The 22,245-nt window shown below is 39.3% G+C and overlaps 1 protein-coding gene across 1 annotated transcript in view; it reads right to left on the bottom strand.

The window, feature by feature from the left end:
* BZW2 (basic leucine zipper and W2 domains 2) overlaps window positions 1–22,245 on the bottom strand; it is a 59,989-nt gene that overhangs the window by 11,908 nt on the left and 25,836 nt on the right. Inside the window, exons 3-9 of the mRNA XM_086742440.1 lie at window positions 19,050–19,226; window positions 17,761–17,864; window positions 13,829–13,894; window positions 7,627–7,762; window positions 4,050–4,159; window positions 1,997–2,167; window positions 1,362–1,508 (exon numbers count right to left, since the gene is read on the bottom strand). Of these exons, the coding sequence (XP_086598566.1) occupies window positions 1,362–1,508; window positions 1,997–2,167; window positions 4,050–4,159; window positions 7,627–7,762; window positions 13,829–13,894; window positions 17,761–17,864; window positions 19,050–19,226 (911 nt within the window). The remainder of the gene's footprint in view (window positions 1–1,361; window positions 1,509–1,996; window positions 2,168–4,049; window positions 4,160–7,626; window positions 7,763–13,828; window positions 13,895–17,760; window positions 17,865–19,049; window positions 19,227–22,245) is intronic.

The following is a 22,245-nucleotide window of genomic DNA, read 5'->3' as shown; positions in this document are numbered from 1 at the left end:
CAAAAAGTGTTTGTTAGTTTGCCCTGCAGTACCAGACAATAAATCTCAGTGGATACTGTGTTACAACTCAAAGAGATAAGATCAATTTTCACATCAAAAGAACAAGAAAAACAATGTGTCTCCTCCTTCTGGAAACTATCTAGTCTTTCTACTCCTATTAGGGTCACTTGAGAAGACTTCAAGGCATTCAGTTTTACCATCAAAGACTACACAAGATCCCAAGCGACTACATTTCCAGGATGACTGATGTTGCTCTTGGGAAACCAAGTTCTGATGAAAGGACAGCAATAGTAGGAGCTAAACCAACATGGGAACTCAAAATATGAAGAGGCATCCAATATGAACAAGACAGGAATTCAGATCAAGCTTAAGATCCATTCTACCAAAAAGTACAGATTGCTTCTGTCCTAGGGCAAATCCTTGCAGCCCTGGCTATGAAGGCGTGTTCTCTTGCTCATGGTTTACCAGCTTAAAAGGAGTAATTCTGCTAAAAAGCCTCTCTGCCTCTGCTCTCTGTTCAAGTGTCTTGTGCTGCACAATTCCCTCAGACTTAGATGAGGAACACCAATTATAGCAATGACTCTGATGCCTCTGCATTGTTTTTAGGTTTTGGGGTTTTTTTTCCAGTTCAAGGTTGTAAGAGTTTTTGTACCAACATGCAATTGTGATACTGCAATCTGTCATCACTTAGAAAGATGGGCTGTAGTTTGCTATGTATTCAGTTCTCTTATCCACAATGAGGGTACGTGGATCGGAGAGTAACCACACTATATAGTGCACATGCTCTCAAGCCAGCTCCTGGCTTATTAATTGAGAAGTTGCTGAGTATCCAGCTCCCACAATCAACATGAGCAACCATTCCACAGATTCTGAGCTCAGCAGTCCTGCCTGGATCTAACCAGCTCTGTGCAAAGCCAGCACAGGTGTCACCTCATTATGCTCCCAAAAATTCTTTGCTTCTGGCAAAGACATTGCAAAGGCAGTTCCTGCAGGCTTACCAGTCAGCGCTGAGCAGAGCTGAGTCTCACCATTTGCTTAGCATTTTCCCCAAGTCAAGGAGCCTCTCAGGATCAGGTACACTGAGAAAGTGCAATGCAGAAGTGCTCAGGCTGTGACCACCTCAGTTTGCTCTGGTTTTCTGCTCTGTATGCTTCAGGGCATTCAATAATCTGAACTACCTCAATTTCGCATTAATTTGACTAAAGGGGAAGGGACTACACACAAGACACTCTAATGCTTGGTGTGCTCAGCATCATCCCTCAAGATTAAATCTCCTGGTTTTAAACAGGAAAAACTTGACAGCTGTAGAATGTATTTTGTTAATTCACCGGAGCCCTTCCCCTCTTCACCCATGCACATACCTTTAGATGTTTAAGGGCTTGCTCTGCAACCAGCTCTTCTTTCTTGTTCCATTCCACGGCATTCATGACACAGGTCCACAGGAGGCCGATCACTGCTGGCTCTGGAAGCTCATTTCTTTTCATTTCCTCTTTTACATAAAGCACTACCTGGAGCAGGAAATAAACTGCTGTCTTAAGCAATATTTCTAATCAACCAGAAACAACGCTGACCTACCAAATACTTGCAGTCATTTACAAATAAGATCACGGTACAGAAGTAATAAGAAACAAAATTAGAACAATAATAATAAAAAGGAAGCATTTAGTATGTTTTTATTTAGCAACATCACTACAACTTGACTACAAGTTTTGTCACTCCCCTGCAACCTAACAGTTAATGCACTTAAATTACATTCTCATCAAGCATAACTGTACAACAACAAAAAAAAACTCTGCAGTCAGCTGCACTTGTAAATCCAGAGGATGTTTTATTGCTTCAGCCTTAAGCACAGAGTGAACTGATGAATAAATTAAAACAAATTAAAGAAAAACAGAGGAAATTATGAGGTACTCATATCTGTTCCTCTCTACCTAGTGCTGATTTAAGTCTTTGACTATGATTATATACACAGAAAGTTGTAAAAAACACTCTTTACCTCTTTAATAGGGCATTCCTGAGAGAGACGTTCTTGTAGCTCTTTTTGAAGTTCTTTACGAGTCCCCAGTGACTGCTGAACTCTAAGGAAATCTGAGAGCTCTTTTAGACCTGCTTCAGTAAAATACTTGGCAAAATGGTCCACATTCTGCCGGTTGGCTGGAAACAGTTCCTAAAAAGACAGGAATGTTCTCTGTTAAATAAATAACCAACTATGACTCTTGACAGAATGGAAAGAACATTTTTAAAGAATGAACAGTGGCAATCAACAAGCCCTGAAAAAATTCAATGCTTGTATCAACACTGGAAAAGTCATCACTTCATTCATATTTTTGTGTTTCATTATAGCAGAGGGAAAAAAAATTATGTTCAGTTACGCAAACAACCCAACACCGACTCCACATGAAGTGCATGTACTCATGAGTAGCTGTGAGCCTAGTATGTTGCTCAAAACAGTCCTCAGAGAAACTATACATTTTCCAGATTCCAAGAGTCTTGCAGGCAAAGTACAAAGGAATAGATGGTAAAGTCATTTTATGTGAAGCACATTTACCATGCCCTGTCAGTGTGTCCACACATTTACCTCAAAGAAAACACACATAGCAATACAGAAGCAGCCCAGGCCCCCTGGCCTTATGTCACTGCTGTGCTGAGCAACGATTACCACTAATGCATTATTTAACAAAAATCACAAAACCCACGATGTACTGAACGTTAACTCCTACAGGCATTTCTAATTCAAAGACACTGTCAAACTATGATTTATGAAAGTCTAGCTACTTAGAAAAGTTAAAATTATTCTTAAAAATTGCTACAGCAAATGCCCCATCTTGGCAAGAATTCAATGGCATTTGCTTGCCATCCAGTTCTTGGTGTCTATCAATGGTTTGTGAAATGGAGAGCACTTTTTTTAACAGAGAAGCTAGAGACCCTCAATCTGTTTACTTACTGAAAATGAGATTAAGAAGAAACTTTCATGAAGGCATCTATGCTAGGCAACATCATCTGATACTTTATAGTTGTTTAATACAGCAGCATAATGACAGCCAATAGCTGAAAGTTTAAGTCAGTCAAGTTTGAAATAGAAATAAGACGTAGTTTGCTTCCCCCACCCTAATTAACAGTATAATTAGCAATTAGCCCATTTCCCAGCTTTGTGGCAAATTATTTATGACTTGGACTCTTAACATCAAATGCAAATTGAAGAGATGAAAGGGTGTGGGAGGTTGGTTCACTTTTGAAAGATTCTTGCCTAATCATAAATTATTGAGGTAGAAACAGGAAATGGCGCTGAAGTTCTCCAGGCAGTGCTGCACAGGATGTAGCTCATTTCATTGGATTATCGCAGCAGCAATCTTTTTGAGGATTAAAAGCAACCTATTGATCTTCAGAAAGACACTGGAAGCAAGAGGCACATGATACTGCTGTATATTCATACATACTCTAAACACCTCAGGCCATTGCTACAAACCCAGAATACAGGTTTTGAGTCCAAAGGCTGGAAGCCATCCTGCGTTGCTCCTACTAGGTCTGCTCTCATCACTGCAGGACCATTTACGCTGCCCAGATGGCTATTGCTGCAGAAAATCAGCTTACTGTGCTTTTGCTACACTATTTAAAAACTGTCACTTTGGAAACTTATATTTTAATCATACTTCATACTTTATTCATTATTTACAAAAGTAAGACAAATTTAAAAAAAAATAAAATAAAAGTCCTCATGCACGGTTGCTGGTGGTGTGTGTTTTGTTAGCAGTTGGCTAGGAAAAAAAAACACATTCAATTAATTCCCAAGCTTCATATATGCAGTCTTTCAGAAGGTATTTAACTACAGGAAAAATAAGAGACTGAATGTAAAAACATGTGATATTTAATATTCCTGAACCTGTATCAATGCTACAGCCATGACAATATTGCTGTGATTCAAAATATTAAAAAAATGCTAAGGAAGTCTAAGGGGGAGTTACCATGCTTACAGCAAACTACCATCTGCATTTTATTTCCTTCTCTTTCCCAAGGAGAGATAAGGATTATTGAAAACATATTGTACTTACTAGCAATCTCTTATCGAGGTTGGCTTTTCTTAAAGCAGAGGTAACAGAATTGGCATCTTTCTCTGCCATCCATGCTTTAAAAAGCTTTACAGCAAAAGAGGCTGCAATCCCTGTTTGAGAAAAAACACAAAACATGCTTCAGCAATTTTCAACATGAATTACAGATGGTTATAAGAATTACAAGGTTACAAAATGGTTACAAGAATATGGAAAGAAAATACATTTATGACAATGGGACCAAACACATAGAGCTGAAATGCAGTATTAATTTTCTGAAGTATGCTAGCTTATTTGAAAATATTTTCATTCTGTATTGTCCATCTCCATTCAATTGTTCAAAGATTTTCTTTGCAATTATTTTTCCTACTTCCCCAATTTACAGACAAAGTTAAATGCAAAAGGGAAAATTATGCTTTAAATCAGTTAGGAAATTAAGGCACAGAATAAAAAAAGATAGTCAGGAATAAGAACTGGAAAAAAAATATCTTCAATATCTTCAAATATCTGCAGCAAGTCCTGGGACAGTGTTAAGTAACTTTGCAACTTCAAGGTAACCGGTTGTACCTCATCCTCCCAGGAGGCATTTAGTAACTGGTAGGATGCGGCACAAATACTATTTTAAGTGGAAAAATTCCTTCCTCAAGGCAAAACTTAGTATTTTCTGCATTAAATCAAAACAAGTCTACCTCCACTAGCTGTAGCTTTTCCAGGGGAGCTAAGAAGCCATTAGCCCCACACCTCCTATCTCCCTCTAGCATGTGTTCCTAGAGCAGCACCATCACGGCTCTGCTCCAGCTTCTTGGCTGAAAGTGGCAAGTGAGGGAGCTGAAGGAAGCTGCAAGGTCTCAGAGACGCAGACCCAGCTCATCCTTGAGGAATATCTCCTGTAAGCCAGTTATGCTTCTGTGTACGACACTCATATCAATGTTTACAGTGCCATTCAGGGCAGTGATAATGATAACGGTATACTGTGCTATAGCTGGTCGTTACAATTTTCTGTTTCACTTCCAAACAGTCCTGCAGCTCTGAGAGCTAGATAGGACCTACTGGTAGAAAGGAGCTCTGTCATTCTTAGCCACTGTATAGATAGATATCTGTTCTTTTCATTTCTAGGATACATTGACTAAATTGAGTCATCAAACAAGAACAGAAAAGATTATTCCCAGAGCAGTGTAAACTTCATTAACATTCATTACAGATCTTGAGTGTCATGACAGTTTTGGCAGCCTTATTTCAAGAGCTTAGTTCTAAGGCACGATCCTTAGAGAAGTATGGATGCACAGTGCCATGCAAGAGAGGCCTACAAATACTACTTTGGGCACGTTCTACACGTTGTGCAGCAGGTTCCAAGTGAAACTAGCAGGATGCAGCAATCTTAAGTTCTGTGGGCTGACTGGTCAGGACTGACAAAGTCTGGTCAACTAACAGGGGACCTGCAAACACAGTTCAGCATATCTGATGTGCCTGTGAGTTCAATACCAACACTGAATGGAAAACTCTGGTCTCTGCCACAAAGCACTGTCCCAAGTACCCATGTTCTAAACCCTTTTTCAAGTTTTAGCTTAAAATGAAACAAGTTTTATGCCAGTACAAATATTAGAGGGAGGTTGTTCTAAGGCTTTACCCACTGTCCTTGGAAACATTCAAGGCCAGATTGGATGAGGCTCTAAGCAACCTGATCTGGTTGGAGATGTCCCTGTTCCTTGCAGGGGGGTTGGACTAGATGACCTTTAAAGGTCCCTTCCAACCCTAACTATTTTACAATTCTATGTTTTCAAACTTACTTCTAATTTACAGTCCAAATTTATCATTGGCTAGTTCCTATACTCTATTCATGTGCTGCCTTTTCTTTTAAACAGCTCTTAATTTTATTGATTAACCCCGTTAGTTGCTCTTTGCATCTGCACTGTTTTTTTTCAGTACGGGTACACTCCACCCTGATGAGGTTTCACCACTGCCTAGACCTCTCTCTGTCTCTGCTAGAAATACATCAGCCATCCTTAAAAGACATTTTCTCCCATCTATACAACACAGTAAAAGTAATGACATCACTGAAAAAGGGTAATCTTAAAATGAAGTTTGAAGACAAATACCTAATTGATAGATCTTCTATTAGCACAGCCAATTATTTGCCAATGTTAAAATTGCCATACTGATCAACAACTCCCTCAGATAATTGTCCTCATGTATTTTAACCTCACTTTTTTTGTAAATTTAAGAAAGTATCGAGCTTATATGACCTGTTTGTTTTAAGCCTTAATATTTTTTCTATTTTTCATTTATCTTTGCATCTGTAATTATTCTTCCATGAAAGATCTACTGCAGAACATTGATTGAACAATCTTTTCCTCAAATGCTGACACAGGTACATTTTTAGTATATATAAACCAAGAACTAAAAGTATATGTAAGCTCCTGACAAAATTTAGGGCTCCTAGAAATGTAAGTTTATAATGCAAATGGAATTTGTTCTAGGATTTGTACACTAGAATTCTATTCTTGAAATGTTAAATTTAAAATATAACAAATTACTTGAGTTTTAAAAATTTGAGTCTTCAGATGCCTCTTGTCTTCCCATAACAAGGAACAGACTTTGATTTTAAAACACTGAAGGCCATCACCCTATGACATGTATTAGTGCTTTTGTCTGAATTTTCTCCTAGTTTAATTCTGACTCTGAAAGCTGTAGGTGATGACAGAGCAAAGCTGCAGCTGTGGCTTTTCTTTCTGCAGCATTTAGAAAACAAATGTAATGGTTAGCATGCTGCAAATTAGAACATGAAGTTCAAATCCTTTTCAAAAAATGAAAATTGGAATACATTTTAGCTAATAGATAGCTCTTTAACAAAACCAAAAAGATTTCAGGAAAGACAGTCAACACTGACAATGCATTTGCAATTACGCCAGGTAGTCAGCAACTGGCAGAGAAAGACACTGTTGAGCAAGAACTTGGAAGATCAGGACTCCAAGGTAAATGGCTATAAATAAATAACTACATAAAAATTCTCAAAAAAAAAAAAAGTAATCTCAAAAAGATATTATACCCTAAGATTGAAAGAACAGTTACTCATCATATGGTAAATACAAGTCCATGGGCAAGGGTATCAAACACTGATTACTACTGGCATGAAGGCAAAATTAGGGTTTGATTTTTTTTTTTCCTTCTGCAATATGCAGGTGGCCTGCATGTGCTCTCTGTCCCACTTCACCCTCTCATGCACAAGACACTGGCCACACTTTAACAAATGCTCGTGGACACAGCTCAGGAACAGATGTTACACTTCACACTTCTACAGTATCACGATAATACATATATTCTACAATTCTGCGCACACAGCTTCCAAAAATCGTAAATCCTCTGGGGTTTACTTTTGCTTTTTGTTGCTTTTTTCTTACGCTTGACTGCCCTCTTATTAGGTTTCACAAAGTACGTTTGCCGCTGCTGTCTGTATATGCTTCTGCTTTGAAACACCGATTTCTGTCGTACTGTTACAGGTTTGCAACATACAAAATATGTTGCAATAAAATACATCTCTGATCCAAGCTAATGCAAGAAAAAAGATCATATAGCAAATTACCTTCTTTGACTATATTGTCAGTGAAGAGGCTTGTTAAAATTGTAGCAGGAAGAGTCCCGTTGGCTAACAGGATGCCAGAAAGCATTGCCAGCTTTGTCTGTTCCGTCTCAGTAAAGGCTTTGAGAAACAGCAAAAGCTGGATGTAGACAGAAAAGAAAAAAAAAATTAGAAAAAGAAGAAATATTTGAGTCACAGGCTGTAATAACAGGTAGGGACAAATATTAGCAGACAGTTTAATTTCTTATTTCTCAAGAAGTCCCACACAGTTGCAGTTCCTTCTCTAGCTTACAAAAACTATTACTCGTGTGAACAATAAAAGGATGAGAAAGTTTCCTGTTTCCCTTTTGGGGAAGGGAACACAGCACAATTACAACAGATTTTCTATTGGCCAAAATAAGAATATATTTCAAGTTCAGATATTCTTGATAAAGCTGACAAAGGACAGACAGGAACAAAAGCTGTTTTAAGCCCTCACCATTCCCACTACTACTTAGAGGAGCAAACAACTAGCTTGAGAAAAAATTACAAATCTCACCATCTTCCGTGCTAGAAGATCCAAACTACATATTTACATCTTAAAGTCTAAAAATAGCCATGAAGTCTATTTAAGTATCTTGATTTCCTATGTTAGAATAAAATGTATGACTTGAAAGTGTGACGAAGTACATTATACCTCTTTTACTTTACATCAGGAAAAAATATATGCAAAATAAGATTTTGTCAATAGCACTACTGTTAACAGTAATGTTTTCTTAACATGTTGTTAGGAATCACAATATGAGTGATGGGAAAAAGGAGGCTAGACAGCAAAGCGCACCTTCATTTCATTGCAAAAAACTGCTGACTCCATCAGAAGCTAGCTTACAAATTTGCCATCACCACAGAAAAAAAGGAAAAAAAAAACAGAAAAAAAAAGAAAAACAGATTGCAGACATCCATTTCTGGAGTCAAAAAGGACTTCTCATTTCCTTCTTCAGCTACTGGCTATTTATTCAGCTACCTTCTGCTGTCACGACACCCTTTTCCCTTCTCCAAATGAGCAACAGATTAAATAAAAGCAGAACAGCTCATTCTGATGGAAAATTCCCACCCAGTTTCCAAATTAAGGGTGTTTCTTAATTACTAAAACCTGCTCATACAAAGGGACAGAATACCAGACATGTCCCTGTGCTTGTTTGTTACCATGGTCAGTGAGAGCTCTTCTCCAAGATGCCCAAGCAGCTTATCATTAACTGCAAAGCTTTCTGAATGCAGTGATATTTTAAAAATCTGGATAACTAATGAAGTAAGCTATTGAAACCCATGCAATGTTTTATGAATAGCTCTGCTCTGTGTCAGTGAAAAGAACTGAAAAAAAACCCTCATTCATACGGCAGTACTTACATAATAACAGCAGCTTTAAATTACAGCTTACACGGGCCTGAATGACTCAACCACAGACAAATCATTTAGGCTTTTTTCAAGTGGGCTTCAGCCAAATGATTGCAACATGCAGTTTTAGCTTAAAACTACAAAACTATAAAATCTCGAGGAGTAATTTTAGTTCAACAAACTGTGACTCACAATCAAAAAATTAATGAAAATTTGGGATGCAGATGAATGGAATTATTATTTCTAAATACATGGATGAGAAACAAGTGGTGTGCTGTATTTCCAAATGCAGCAATTAACCGGTGTATACAACGGTGCAGGTAAAGGAACTCCAGGGCCACATTTGATGGGAAGATTGAAAATATTTTTACAGAATTTCAATATAAGCCTAACGTAAAATAGAGGCCTGGGGATTTAAAGCTTTCTTTATACAAACTTTATCAACAATACTGTCCAAAATGAGATCTGCACAATAAAAAAAAAAGTCAGAATTAGACCTTTTGCTCTTTAAGTACTGTGACTGTTAACAAACAGAAAACAGCTTTAGATTTCTGTGCCTACTTAACTCTTTTTCCTTCTGCTCCCATGTAAGCAACATATGAGGATTTTGATTAGAAAGCGGCCACACTGACTACTTCAACATGAGAGACCAAGTTTTGATCATGAACAGTTATACCCATTCATGTCAGATTTGAGCCATGAAAGCAACAACGGTAGTAATCCAGCTGCAAAGCCAGAGTTATGCAGTCCAAGGTGGAGAAGGATTCTAAGGGAAGAACATCCAAACATTTATCAACTCTAGTTTTGAGAAATCTGTATTTGTTCAAAAGTTTTGGAATGTCTGAAATTATGTACCTATGGACTTCACAGTTTCATCCTCTTCCCTTTCCTTTAAAATTTGCATCTTGCAAGTCTCTTGCAATGAATCTGAATTACGGTGTTCTTCAGCAGTACCCCACTGCAGTATGTTTTGAGCAGGAATCTGGTATTCTACGCATCTCTCACTGCTTTAAGTACTGCTGCTGCTACTAGCATAATTTTTGTTTTACTATTATTTTTGAAAAGCAGCTCAAATAAACATATACATGTCTTTTTTTTTCCTCTTCCAGGATATTATTCTATTCTTTCAAGCAATTGTGGAACATAGCCTAATTTAGGGGGAGACTAGGTGATAGGAAGAATCACAACCTTTAATAAACCCACTTAAAAAAATCATCAAAAAGAACAAAATGTTCCATTCAAACCTGTTATTTCGGATCTTTATTGACAATTACTTTAATAGCTCTTCTTTTACCATCACGATTACAAACCTCAGCAGGGAAGTCACAAAATGTCCAAGTCACTTCAGAATAGTACCAAACCACCCACATAAAAAGTTCTCCAATCTGGTGCTTCCCTGCTGTTAGCCAAGCACTGGCATTACTGCTTTTGTTACAGACACAGACTGACTCCAGGCATAAAATGCACAGTTCTGGCTCACAATTTTGTATTTCTATCATAGCTGTAAGAACTCCCACCTATTTAAGTGGGAGTTCAGAATGCCTAATAAGCACAAGACTAGACCCAATGTGCTGTTCCATGTTATTTTTGTCTTTAAAGAAAAAGTCTTTTAGGCACAAATTCTGGGCATAAAAGATAAACACAAGTAAAGACATGCACACAACATCACAAAGCAAACAAGAAAAACAAGTACTTCTGCTCTACTCTTGCCATCTGGAAACCTTAATAGTGAAAATCAAGGAATTTTATCCATACAGGGAGTGTGGTGTCTTTTTGTATCTTCATTATCTGAAGTGGTCTGTTGCTTTGGCATCTGACAGTTTGTCACATCTGTAGACAGCACAGAATTGTCAGCAATGGAGAAGGCAGCTAACATAACAACAGATACTCGCTGACCGATTCCTGTCACTGATTCAGCCGACTTTAAGCATCTCTGTTTACTCCTCATTTGATCTCAGAATGTTAGTGTCTTCTTATTTCATAATTCTCAGCTTGATTTGGGGTTCTTTCATTAGGAAAACAGGAACACAAACAAAAGGACCTCATAATATCTCCCAGTACTTCACATGTCCCTCATACAACTCAGTAATATTTACCAGTATTAAGATAAAAAATATACATATCAGTACTTTATTCCAATTTCTATGATAAAAAAAAAATATACAGAATAACTTACAAACATACTACATAGATAATACTGCATGCTTCATCCACTGACCTGAACAGAAATATGTATGTAAGAAAGATGAAGACAAATTTGGAACTGAGAATTTTACTTAAATTATTGCAAAATGTTGTCATAGGTCTATGCCAGTACAGTGGCCAGTGCTCATATGAACTTAAGATGCCTATATTAAAAACCGGCAGGTGAGCAATGCACTTAAAATTCCTTATCTTCTGCTGAATTGCTTGCACAAAATAATTTAGATGTAAAAATTTAGATGTATGGTTTGCTGATGTGACTAGAAAAAAGAATGATTTGCAGTTTTGGGGGGAAAGAACAAAGAATAAAACATTTTAAAGCTGGATGCAGACACAAAAGGGAAAGTTGCTGGGAAATAATAATGACGAAATAATAATGACAGAAAAAAACCTACAAAATTATGAACTAGAAGAAATAAAGCAAATGTCTTGTACAAATACTGCTATCTAAGACAACCTCCCTTGAAAGGGAGGTCCCACTGACGCCATCTGGTTCTTTAGGGTAAAACTGATCGTTTTTTTTAGCATGACCTTCTGTGAGAAGAGCTAATTTTCTCCCAAGTGCTCTAGCTGCCTAATGAATCTGCCAGAAAAATAACTTTCATTATTGGGACAGTGACGCATGAAAAAACATCAAGGAGTTGCTCTCTTCCTTTTCTAACCATCCTCTAACTGCAGCAGTCTTTGAACCACTAATCTTGCAGAAACACCTTCTGGAAACATTAATATATCTATCTTGTGACTCTCTTTATGGGCAGCTGGTCTCATACACATCACTGCACATAGTGATTAATAGTTAAAAACCCAGCAGCCTCATCAGTGAGATGACAGCCACTTGAAGTGTGGCTTGTGGGTTCACACAAGCACAGGCAGAAGGAGCAGGTAAGCAGAAGGCTACAAATAGTCCTCAAGGGCCTTGAGACAACAACAGGACAGGTGCAAAATACACAGGCCCAAACTTTCACAACCACCTTCCTAATTTCCAATTCTCAGAAAAACTGCAATAACCCAGGAATAGAGCGCACCTAGCACATCCCCAGGAGCCACACTCAAGATTTGCAACAGTGCTAAGGGTGGCAATGGAAGAGCAGACAGAGAAATTACTCTCCCAGCCTGAGAGCACTAGGCAAACCCAATCTTGCAATTTGTCATATAAGATGTAATTCGACACTGAAAGCTACACAAAACCACGTACATAAAACTGAGATTTGCAGCCTGCAAGGTGAACAAGCCCACTCTGACCCCATGCTGCCATGGCTAGGATGCTTCCAATGGCTCTAAATGAGTAGCATGACTCCACTCACACTGTACCTCAAATTACTGCTTTCTCTCTGCTATAGTTAATCTTCACATCAGAGGCACCTGTTCCTCCACCAAAGAGTCAAATTATTAAACATTAACCATAGTCTCATCTTGTCACTGAGTGTGCAATGTGAATTCTTAGAAACTTAGAGGATTCAAAACCAAGCAAGTTGCAGAAGAGAGGAGGCGGCTTGAATTGACAGGGTATTTGCTTAACACGCTGAACACTCTCTGAAACTTGAATGCTATGAGTCAGCGCTTCTCATGTCAATGATTATAGTAATTAACAGCAAGAACACTAGATTTGTGTGGGGATAGAGGTAAATTTAGGTCTTTAGAATTGATGTATTGAGCAATCAGCACCAGTTAATAGGCATGCTGGCCAGAAGCGCAAAAATAATTTCCTATATGAGTGAGAATGTGTAAATTGGAGCCAAATTTGCTCAGCCACTAGAGATGGTGGTGAGGCATCATGCTCCAGACTTACCCTCATTTGACCCTTGCAACAGTCTTTCTAATGTTTAAATAACATGGAAACACACTTTTACTTTTAACAAACATGGCATTTCAGTCACAGGACAGGTTTTGCCATTATCAGCATGCCTGTTAACTGACAGCACAGCAGCATTTATTACATATTCAGGCCATTAGAAAAAAAAGATATTTACATCTGTTACTAGGAACTCAAAATAGACAAAATAAATCTCCATTTTGTTTTTGAAAAATTGCTAGCCATGTTTCTCCTGTCTCCTTAGAAGTCAGTATCACAAAACAAAACAGCATCCATGAATATTCACTACGGTCTAACAAGGCAAATCCTGAGCACTCTGCCAGTGGTGATGACTTTTTCTTGTACACATCCATGGCCTCAAATACAGAAACTTGTGGTTAGGCCTCATTCCACAATGCAGGAGCAGTTTAATATTCATACATCAAGTGACCTTCTGCAGAGCAGATTTGCATTTATTCTATGAAAAAAAACCCACAGAGAGCTGTTCTATACCAGGATGATAGCATCTCCTCTCATTAAGAGCTATATCCCCCAAAGCACACTGAAGTTCTGCACAGGAAGGCCTAGGATAAGAAAGTGAGTTTGGTCAAAGCAACCAAAGGAAGCCTAAATTCAGAATTACTCTACATCAAGTGCTGCCAGCAGCAGTTCCACAGAGCTGAATTTGCAGGCTACAGCTGCTACTTGTAGAATTCATCCTCTTTTCCAGCAGAGCTAAATAAAATACTTCCTAGCGAAGCATTTGTACATATGCAATTATATTAGATACATGGTAAAAAATATTAACACATAAGAGTAGACTGCCAGAAACATTACCTTTTTGATTTCATCTTCAAATGCTTTCTCCAGATATTTGTATCTCCTGATAAGCTTATTGAAGACCTAAAGATAAACACAGATTAACAAAAAAGGCAAAGCGAAACATGACTGCCACTTCTGAATCCACAAAGAATATATTTGGTTAATCCAAGACAAGACAACGTTTTTTTTTTTATTGTCTCCACAGCAGGAAAGAAAAAGTAGGAAGAGCAGCTGGCTTCTCACACTCTAATACTCCACTGCACAGTTTTCTCTTAGACATTGTTTCCACAAAATAAGCAGCCAGTAGAATGGTATTTCTGCAGTCATCTGTTGTGTTGTCTGTCTCACAGCAGACCACAAACCATCCTTCTCTATTAGTTTGTTCACAACGAGAAAAATACAAGTTGTGCAATTCCTGATGCACAGAGCAATGTTTCAATCAGAGAATTTACTGCAGTTTGAGTGTTTTCTTTTTCGTACTTCTCAATGTTATTCCTACTCTACTTTTCACCCTATCCATAGATCAAAAGAAAGTGAAAGGAGGAGGAGAAGGTGGTTAACTCTGCACCCTTCCCCTGTGTCGTAGTTCAGCCCTGATCAGGACCAGACTACGCAGTCTCTCTCCCGCTCCCCCCACCCTCCGAGAGAACAGGGGGAGATGATATAAGAAAAACGGCTCAAGGTTTGAGATAAGGACGGGGAGAAATCCTTAAAGTTACCGTCACGGGCAAAACAGACTCGACTTGGGGAAAACTATTCATTTATTTTCTAAAATTAGCAGGAGAATGAGACAGGGAACAAGATAACCTCCCCCCACCCCTCCCTCTTCCCGGGCTTAACATTATCTCTACTACCTTCCCCTCCCGAGCGGCACGGGGGGGGGGAAGGGAATGGGGGTCGCGGTCAGTTCATCACGCGTTGTTTTACGCCGCTGTATGATCGTCGGGGGAAGAACTCCTCGCATTCCTCCTCTGCTCCAGCGTGGGGTCCCTCCCACAGGCCACAGTCCTCCGTGAAACTGCTCCGGCGTGGGTCATCTCTTCCACGGGGTGCAGTCCCTCTAGAACAGCTGTCCCAGCGGGCCCTCCACGGGCCACAGCCTCCTTCAGGCCTCCACCTGCTCTGGCGTGGGGTCCTCCACGGGCTGCAGGTGGATCTCTGCCCCTCCGTGGACCTCCACGGGCTGCAGGGGGACAACCCACTCCACCATGGTCTTCACCACGAGTTGCAGAGGAATCTTGGCCAGGAGCCATATTACTCCTCCCCCTCCTTCTGAACTGACCTTGGCATCTGCAGCCGTTCCTCACAACAGGCTGGCAGACACCTCTCAGGATCCTTTTTACATCTTATTCACTTCTCATCTCCTCTCCACTTCTTGCAGCCGGGCCGGGCCGAGTTGGGCCCAGTCGGCTGCCCGGCAGGAGGCCAGAGGGTGAGGCCTGCAAGGCCCATGAGGCTCGCGCCTCCCCCTCTCTGCCCCCCCGCTCAGCTGCTTCACATCTTCTCCTCCTCTTTTTCCTGTTTTCCCCTACTTAAATACGTTATCGCAGAGGCGTTATCACGGGATATTCTGCTACCAATTGGCTCGGCCTTGGCCAGCAGCAGGTCCGCCCTAGGCCCGGCCGAGTCCACTGAACAAAGGGGAGCGACTTCTAGCAGTTTCCTACAGAAGCTACCACCTTAGGCCCCCCCTCACTAACAAAACCAGAACACCCTGGGAATGCAGTTCTCTGAGGAAGATGCCAGGTGGAAGCTGATGGCGTGAGGCAGTCAGGTAGCACTGTTAGGCATCTTCAGTAGATGCAAGATCTTTGTCAAATCCCCTCGCATGAATGCTTACAACAAAACATACTGCTGCCTGGGAAAAAGGAAGAACATTTGACAAAGCTTTTACAACAAGCATGTTCTTGGAAACACTTGTTCTCCAGTTTTCACCATTTGTTTCCCATCACGCAACCAGATTATGAAAGCAGAAGCAGCAGGTGCAGGGCTCATTCAGATAGAAGAAGGGAGAGATAAGAAATTAAATAAACAAATCGCTGCTCTCACTGCTACACAAAGGGCACAAAACATATGACTCACTGTCACAGGTAAAAAGGTTTACATGTGGAACAAATTACATTACTGTCAGGTTGGATGGTGGTGGGAGCAGAAATAAAGTTTAGGAAGTTTCAATTCACTTTTCAGATAACGTAAAATAAATCCAAAGATCCTAAATGGTACTATTTTGTCTCAGAACAAGTGAAAATCAAGTTGTGGTCATGCTGAGAGGCAGAGACACAGAATTCTTATAAAATAAGGCATAAAATACAGTGTAACACAAAAATGTAAGCTTAGCATCTTGTTTGTATTTCCAAAGAAAATTTTGTATATTTTTCTAAGTCCCTGTAAATGAGGGAAGTACACTTCATAAGCAAATAATCTGCTAAAATATCAACAGTAGCTTTAGTCTTTTTTCTTGAAGACTTTTCACTCTTTGAATTGTTTGCATAACTAAAACCACAAAAAAAAAGCCACACTACTGGTTCATTTGGGAGTCAGAATAAGAAATTACCTAGAAGATAAGGAAGCTTTAAACACTACCTTAGCCTCCACCTCTTTTTCATAATACAGTAAGAACTCCGTTTATCATTATGCATGAAAAAAAAACTGTTGAGGTCTATAAAATGATACATCTCTTTGGGCATTACCTATAACACGTTGACTTATTTTGGTGCCTTTTGGTTTGAAATGAAGAAAATACATTGAAAATCCCACTGCTTCCAATCCTGAAGCCCTCCTTTCCACGTTCCAACATGCAACCTTTTATTTTAAAGTTAAATTTCTCCTTGGAGGATTACTACTGCCAATTTTTATTATCAAACCATTAAAAATATTAAAATTCAAGAAGACAGAATCAATGCTTTTCCAATAACAAAGATTTTCCTAAAGTAGAATACCCTGGTTTTAAGAGATTATAAAGCTGATACACAAAATATATTGACTCTCTTTACAGAAATAAGTCTATTTCACTTATTCAGATTATCAAAGATGTATTTTTAAAGGAGTTTTCTGCTATTCAGCAAACATTTGTTACTGATGCAGATTCTGATTCCAAAGCCCTTTAAATCAACCATGCACCTTTTCAGCAACTTACCACCCTCAACACCTTAGCAGAGACAGTGGCTTTATGCTTTCCATTACTGCCTCCAGCATCTCAATAACAATTAGTTACTTTAAAAGATAAATATGTTACTTAATAATAGACTTTTGACATATGGGAGTTTCAGTGGTATTGCATTTTTATGCAATCCTACTTGTATCCAAAATTGCATTGGTGGCTTTGAACTTTCAGTAGAATTCTTACTGCATTGTCTCATATAGTTATTATCTTCCATTAGGGAGTTATGCAACTTAGCTTCTCTTCAATAATGTTTCAGGCTTCATTGCTTTTTTGTGTTAATTTCATATAGGCCTATTTGTGCAAGCCTTACTCCTGCAAAAAGAAATTATATATCACATATGTAGGAAAAATGAAAACTCTTGGAATATATGCCCAATTCCTAGCTAGTTATACAACTAAAGGTTGGAGGTGTGAGCTTTATATTTTTTTGTCATTCATATACCTCATGTGTTTCTAAAAACATGCTCATACAAATCTTTCAGGTTGCATACAGAAATCGTCAAAAAAATAAAAAGGATGGCGTCTAAAAATACACTGAACCAACAGCAGACTGAAATAAGTAAGACTGCTTTCTGTAAAAGAAAGCATTGCTAGCTGCAATCATATTACCTTAGACATCCTATTTTCTTACCTAAAATTTATCGGTTAGGGCCGATTACTAGTTAACTGGATTTTCAATTGCCCTGTAACTAGCCTACTGCAGCCTAGACAGTCTGCAGGTGTTCCACTGTAATCCCTTTTGATACATAAATGGAAAACAGTAATCAAGCACGCCTTTACTGACCTGAGCATAATTTCGGATGGCATCATGATCTTCATCTGCAAAAAATACACAGTGATTGGTCATCTTGGTCTTGTCATTGTCATCTATGCGTGTGCCTCCAGGAGCTAACAAAAAAAAAAAAAAAAAAACCAAAAAAAAGCGGGGGGGGGGGGGGAGAAGGAGAGGGGGAAGAAAGAATTTCTTACTTTAGAGAATGTTCCATAATTACAAGATTTAATAAGTCCAATAAGTCTTATGCTACTCACTGAGGCAAAAGGTAAGGGCAAGAGCTAGCAGGGGAGAGGGGGAACAGAGACAGAACAAGGTTTGTGAGGCTGTGGTGGCACCTAACAGAAGGGACAGCTGGCCGATATGCTGCACCTTAAATCACACAGACCTCACAGGACTGAGAGATTCAGGTCCCGCTAAGGAATCTTAGCTGTTTTTGAAAGCATTGAGTGTGATCAAACAAGTATGGGTTGGAGCATAACCCTTATGCATATTTTAACTACTACTTTAAACACCACAATAATCTAAATCCTTTCCAAAGAGAAAAGTATTAGCGCTATTACTAATTTGAGGATTCGGAACACCCTCCTAATCCCCCCTGCAAAACACTACTGCAAAAGTTTTCTCCTGGCTTATTTTGTTGAGAGCTTTTTTACTATATATTTCCACTGGCTTGTGTTTCCTGCATTACCTCAAGTCTTACAAAAACATTTTTTCTTCTTACATACCAAAGAGCAGAAAGCAGGAATCAAACCGACAAGACCAGTAAAAAGAGCCAACTTATTCAAAATACAGAGGAAAGTGAAAGGCATATTTTTGCCCAAGCTGCCACCGATACCTGGGAAAAACGCCCCATGAACATCCACAAATCACTCCTCATTATCCCTCACTTCTCCTCTTAGCTAGCTTTTGTTGCAATATCTACAAAGCAAGCTTTGGAACAGCTAATAACCTGAAGTGCTGTATTACACCTTTTTATGCTAACAAATTCCTCTGTTTCCCCTGGTTTCCTCCCTCTCATTTCCTTTGCTGTTGCATTTATATGCTGTTTCAGCTCAGACTGAGGGCTTCTCAGAGCAGTGTCCGTTTTTTGTGATATCTGCAAAATGTCTCACACAATCAAGTCCCTAGGTACTACTGCACTACAAACAATAAACAAGGCTATGATATGAGATGCAAGAAGTATCTAGATAAGTGAAATTGTAATACAGTTTAAAATTTCCACTTTGTAAAGGAAGACATGATCTTAAAAGAAGCAAGACTGATAACCAAAATTCTGTATCAGGCAAACTGCAGGTTACCTAGCATGCTGCCAGCTACCAAAATATCAAAGAGTGTGTCGGCATAGCGGCGATAATCAAGCCGTGATCCTGTTGCATCCAGAAATTTGGCTATAGCCTCCAGGTCATTCCCAGCTTCATTGAGGCCTTGGACAATTGTATCCCTGAAGACTGTGGGTTCAAATTTCTCCTTTTCATCTGGAAAGGAGATAAAGGAGAAGAAAAAGGAGAGACAGTCAGTTTTAAAACTTTGTAAAAATCCACATCAGCTAGCAACTGAAATGACCATGGCATCTAAACATATTCTTCCCATTCTGGCCAACACATCAAACCAAGGTTTGTTTGTTTGCCTTTTATTGCTCCTGGAAATTTTGCGGTGTTTAGCCCCACCTTCCCTCTCCTCCTCATCCCCCAATATCAAAACACACCCAAACACACAGGGATAAATACAGGGAAGGAAAAGCAACTATTGAAGTTGTTTTCAAATTTCATACTCTTACTTGTCTTGTTGAAGGTATCATTGAATGTGTGTATCATTATGCACTGCTAAATCTGATAGCAGAATAAAGGGAATGTCAGTTACGTGTACATAATCTCACTGTAAGAACACTCCATTTTTCATTTATTGATGTTTTTCTTTAAATAACTATAGTAACATATCTAAAATGTTTTCAGGTAAAGAGGAGATCAAGTTATTGGTAGAAGTAGTTTTTGCATAAACATTTAGGACCAGGCAACACAGCATAACCACGAATTTATCTTTCATATTCACAGACCTAAGGAGCACTAGGAACACAGAAATGCAGCGCTCACACTGCATTTTCTACAGCTGTCCCTAGTTGAACTCGATTAAGGTACAGCCTAACCTCCAGACAACATCCCTGTGCCAAGGCCATTAGGCACAACAGATGTAACTGCAACCTCCAGACAAAGCTAGGTAGATTTACCCAGCCCTCCTGCTGCTTTTTCTTGCAGGCTGCTAACAGCTTACCACAGACACTTGAAGCTTCTTAACAAAACGAGTCCTGGCTTTATGTAAGGACACATAGGAAATGCCTGTTACTGTCAAAATAACTCTGAACTTCAGAAACAGATCTGTGAGCTGTTCTGCGACACTCAAAACCCAAAACTAGATTGTTATCACCTGCTAACACGAATGTTGAAAAGAGTTCTTTAGAAAACCGCACATATTATATCCAGAAGATAGACCCAGAGGTTTTTAGTTACTAAGACAAATGAAGATTGGTAAAATTCCTGTCTAAACATGTGCTAATGCAGTGTGGAACGTGTCAGCTGCAACTCTCCCAGGCTTTTTAGGAGAAGAGGTTCTGGATATTACACACCCTCTGGCTGCTGTTCTCCTTTCCCTGTGACTTCTAGTGCAGCTTTTTATCCCAAATGTAACCAAAAGCAGTCCCCAAAAGACATAGTTTTCTGATAGCCTTTCTTCCCCCAATCTCTTTCCTCCTGCCATAATAGTCTTAAGGCAATTAAATAACTATTTTACTCACAATGTCTACTTTTATCAGCTTTGTTATTTCTAATACGGAAGTGTTTCTCTCATCTTGTTCCCCTGCATGTACCTGGGGTACCCTCATTCTACCATCTTCAGGGCATCACTCACCCATTCTCCCCCTCTTCCAATGCACCCCCTTACCCCATGACAAGCGTATCTGGAAAGCAGAAGCAGTCCCTCCCATGCAGTGTCCCAGGCCACCGGGAAGCTCAGTGGACTAGTCAACCGGTGCTTCCAAAGAGCCTGGCAGTACGCAGAACAGCAGCTTCTGTGTGTCAAGCACTCAGAAGCACCTGAAAAATGATACATCGCCCTATTTTCCAGAAATTCCCTGCTACGCCTGTCTTTTAGTGGCTTGCTGACTTTACTACCCACCTCTAAGTGGCTTGCTGCCCCAATCCCTTGAAGCTGACTTCCTCAGACCAAAGCTGAGGATTACTCAACAACATGAATACGCACTTACACGCTCAGGAAACCACCTGTTTCCAACTCGAGCTCGTCCTGAAGTGATGGACACAATCATAGTGCCAATCTAGCTTCTCCCCTATCACACTCTCGTCATCCAATAAACAAACTCCTTCTCTGGGCTGCAAATGACTTCTTCCCAGGTTCTCACTTCACCCCAGACCTTGGAGATATTCAGGCTCTCAGTTGTGTTACCTTGACTTTCAGCTGTGATGAAGATCTGGAGTCTGCAGTTTGAGTAACCATCTCTCATATCTGCAGGGCATGCCCATGGTGGACAAACAAGAGAGAGTAGAGTTGGAAAACTGAAGAATACACTTTTGCTCTGGGAAATGCCTACAGAGAGGCATACTACTAGAATCCTACCTGAGATACCAGACCCGTTACCAAATACTCAGTTGCAGCTCTCATCCAGCTTGAAATACTAAACCAACCCAAAACAAGTACCAAACCAATCAACCTACAAACAAGCAAGCCTTTTACTGAGGTAGGTGTAAGTACTTCAGTTTGTGTACTTCAGGCAGTTTTATTTGCACACCAGAAACACAGCTTCACCCATAAACAAGTATTTGAGTATAATTATTCTCTTTTGGGTTACCAAGTATGTATTATTTGCAGGATAAAAGAAATGCTCAATGACTCATTAACTAGTAGGAAGACAGAGTTCTGTCTTAAGAGATGAGTTTTAAAAAATTCCTATTTTACTTTTTCAATATATTTTGTCTGAAAATTTAAGATGTTCACATCTAAACTGAAAAGTGTTATATGCTTTGTATCATGGGTACACAGTGCTTAGTACAAACACAAACACCATGATTAATATTTCTCAGCTACTTCAAACAGATTCTTCTCCTGCTCTAGAAGTCTTCCTCTCATCTGGAGTACCCCACTATTTTCTTGTCTATCACAATCTAAAAATTTACACAGGAAAAGGAGGTAAACTCATTGCATGAAAGATGATTTATAATTTTATTGAAACGTTTTCCTACCAAGCTAATGTACTGAAGAGGAATATGCTGATGCAGTACAACAGGGTGAGTAAGAAGCCATCATCAAGAAGTGGTGACAGTATGTTGAGCTATCAAGTACATAATTACTAAACAAGCACAGTTTCAATCACAGGCTAGCAGAGGCAGGTGTAGCTTGCAGATGTGGTGCATACAATATCCAATGCAGCAGTGCTATACACAGCTTTTCATTTTCATCATGGTTCCGGATCCTTATTTCCTTTCCTTT

This window comes from Chlamydotis macqueenii, chromosome 2 (genome assembly GCF_036417535.1).
Source record: "Chlamydotis macqueenii isolate bChlMac1 chromosome 2, bChlMac1.mat, whole genome shotgun sequence".
NCBI classification, from domain to species: Eukaryota; Metazoa; Chordata; class Aves; order Otidiformes; family Otididae; genus Chlamydotis; species Chlamydotis macqueenii.
Note: the sequence above shows the minus strand (reverse complement) of the source record. Positions and strands in the feature narration are given on the sequence as shown.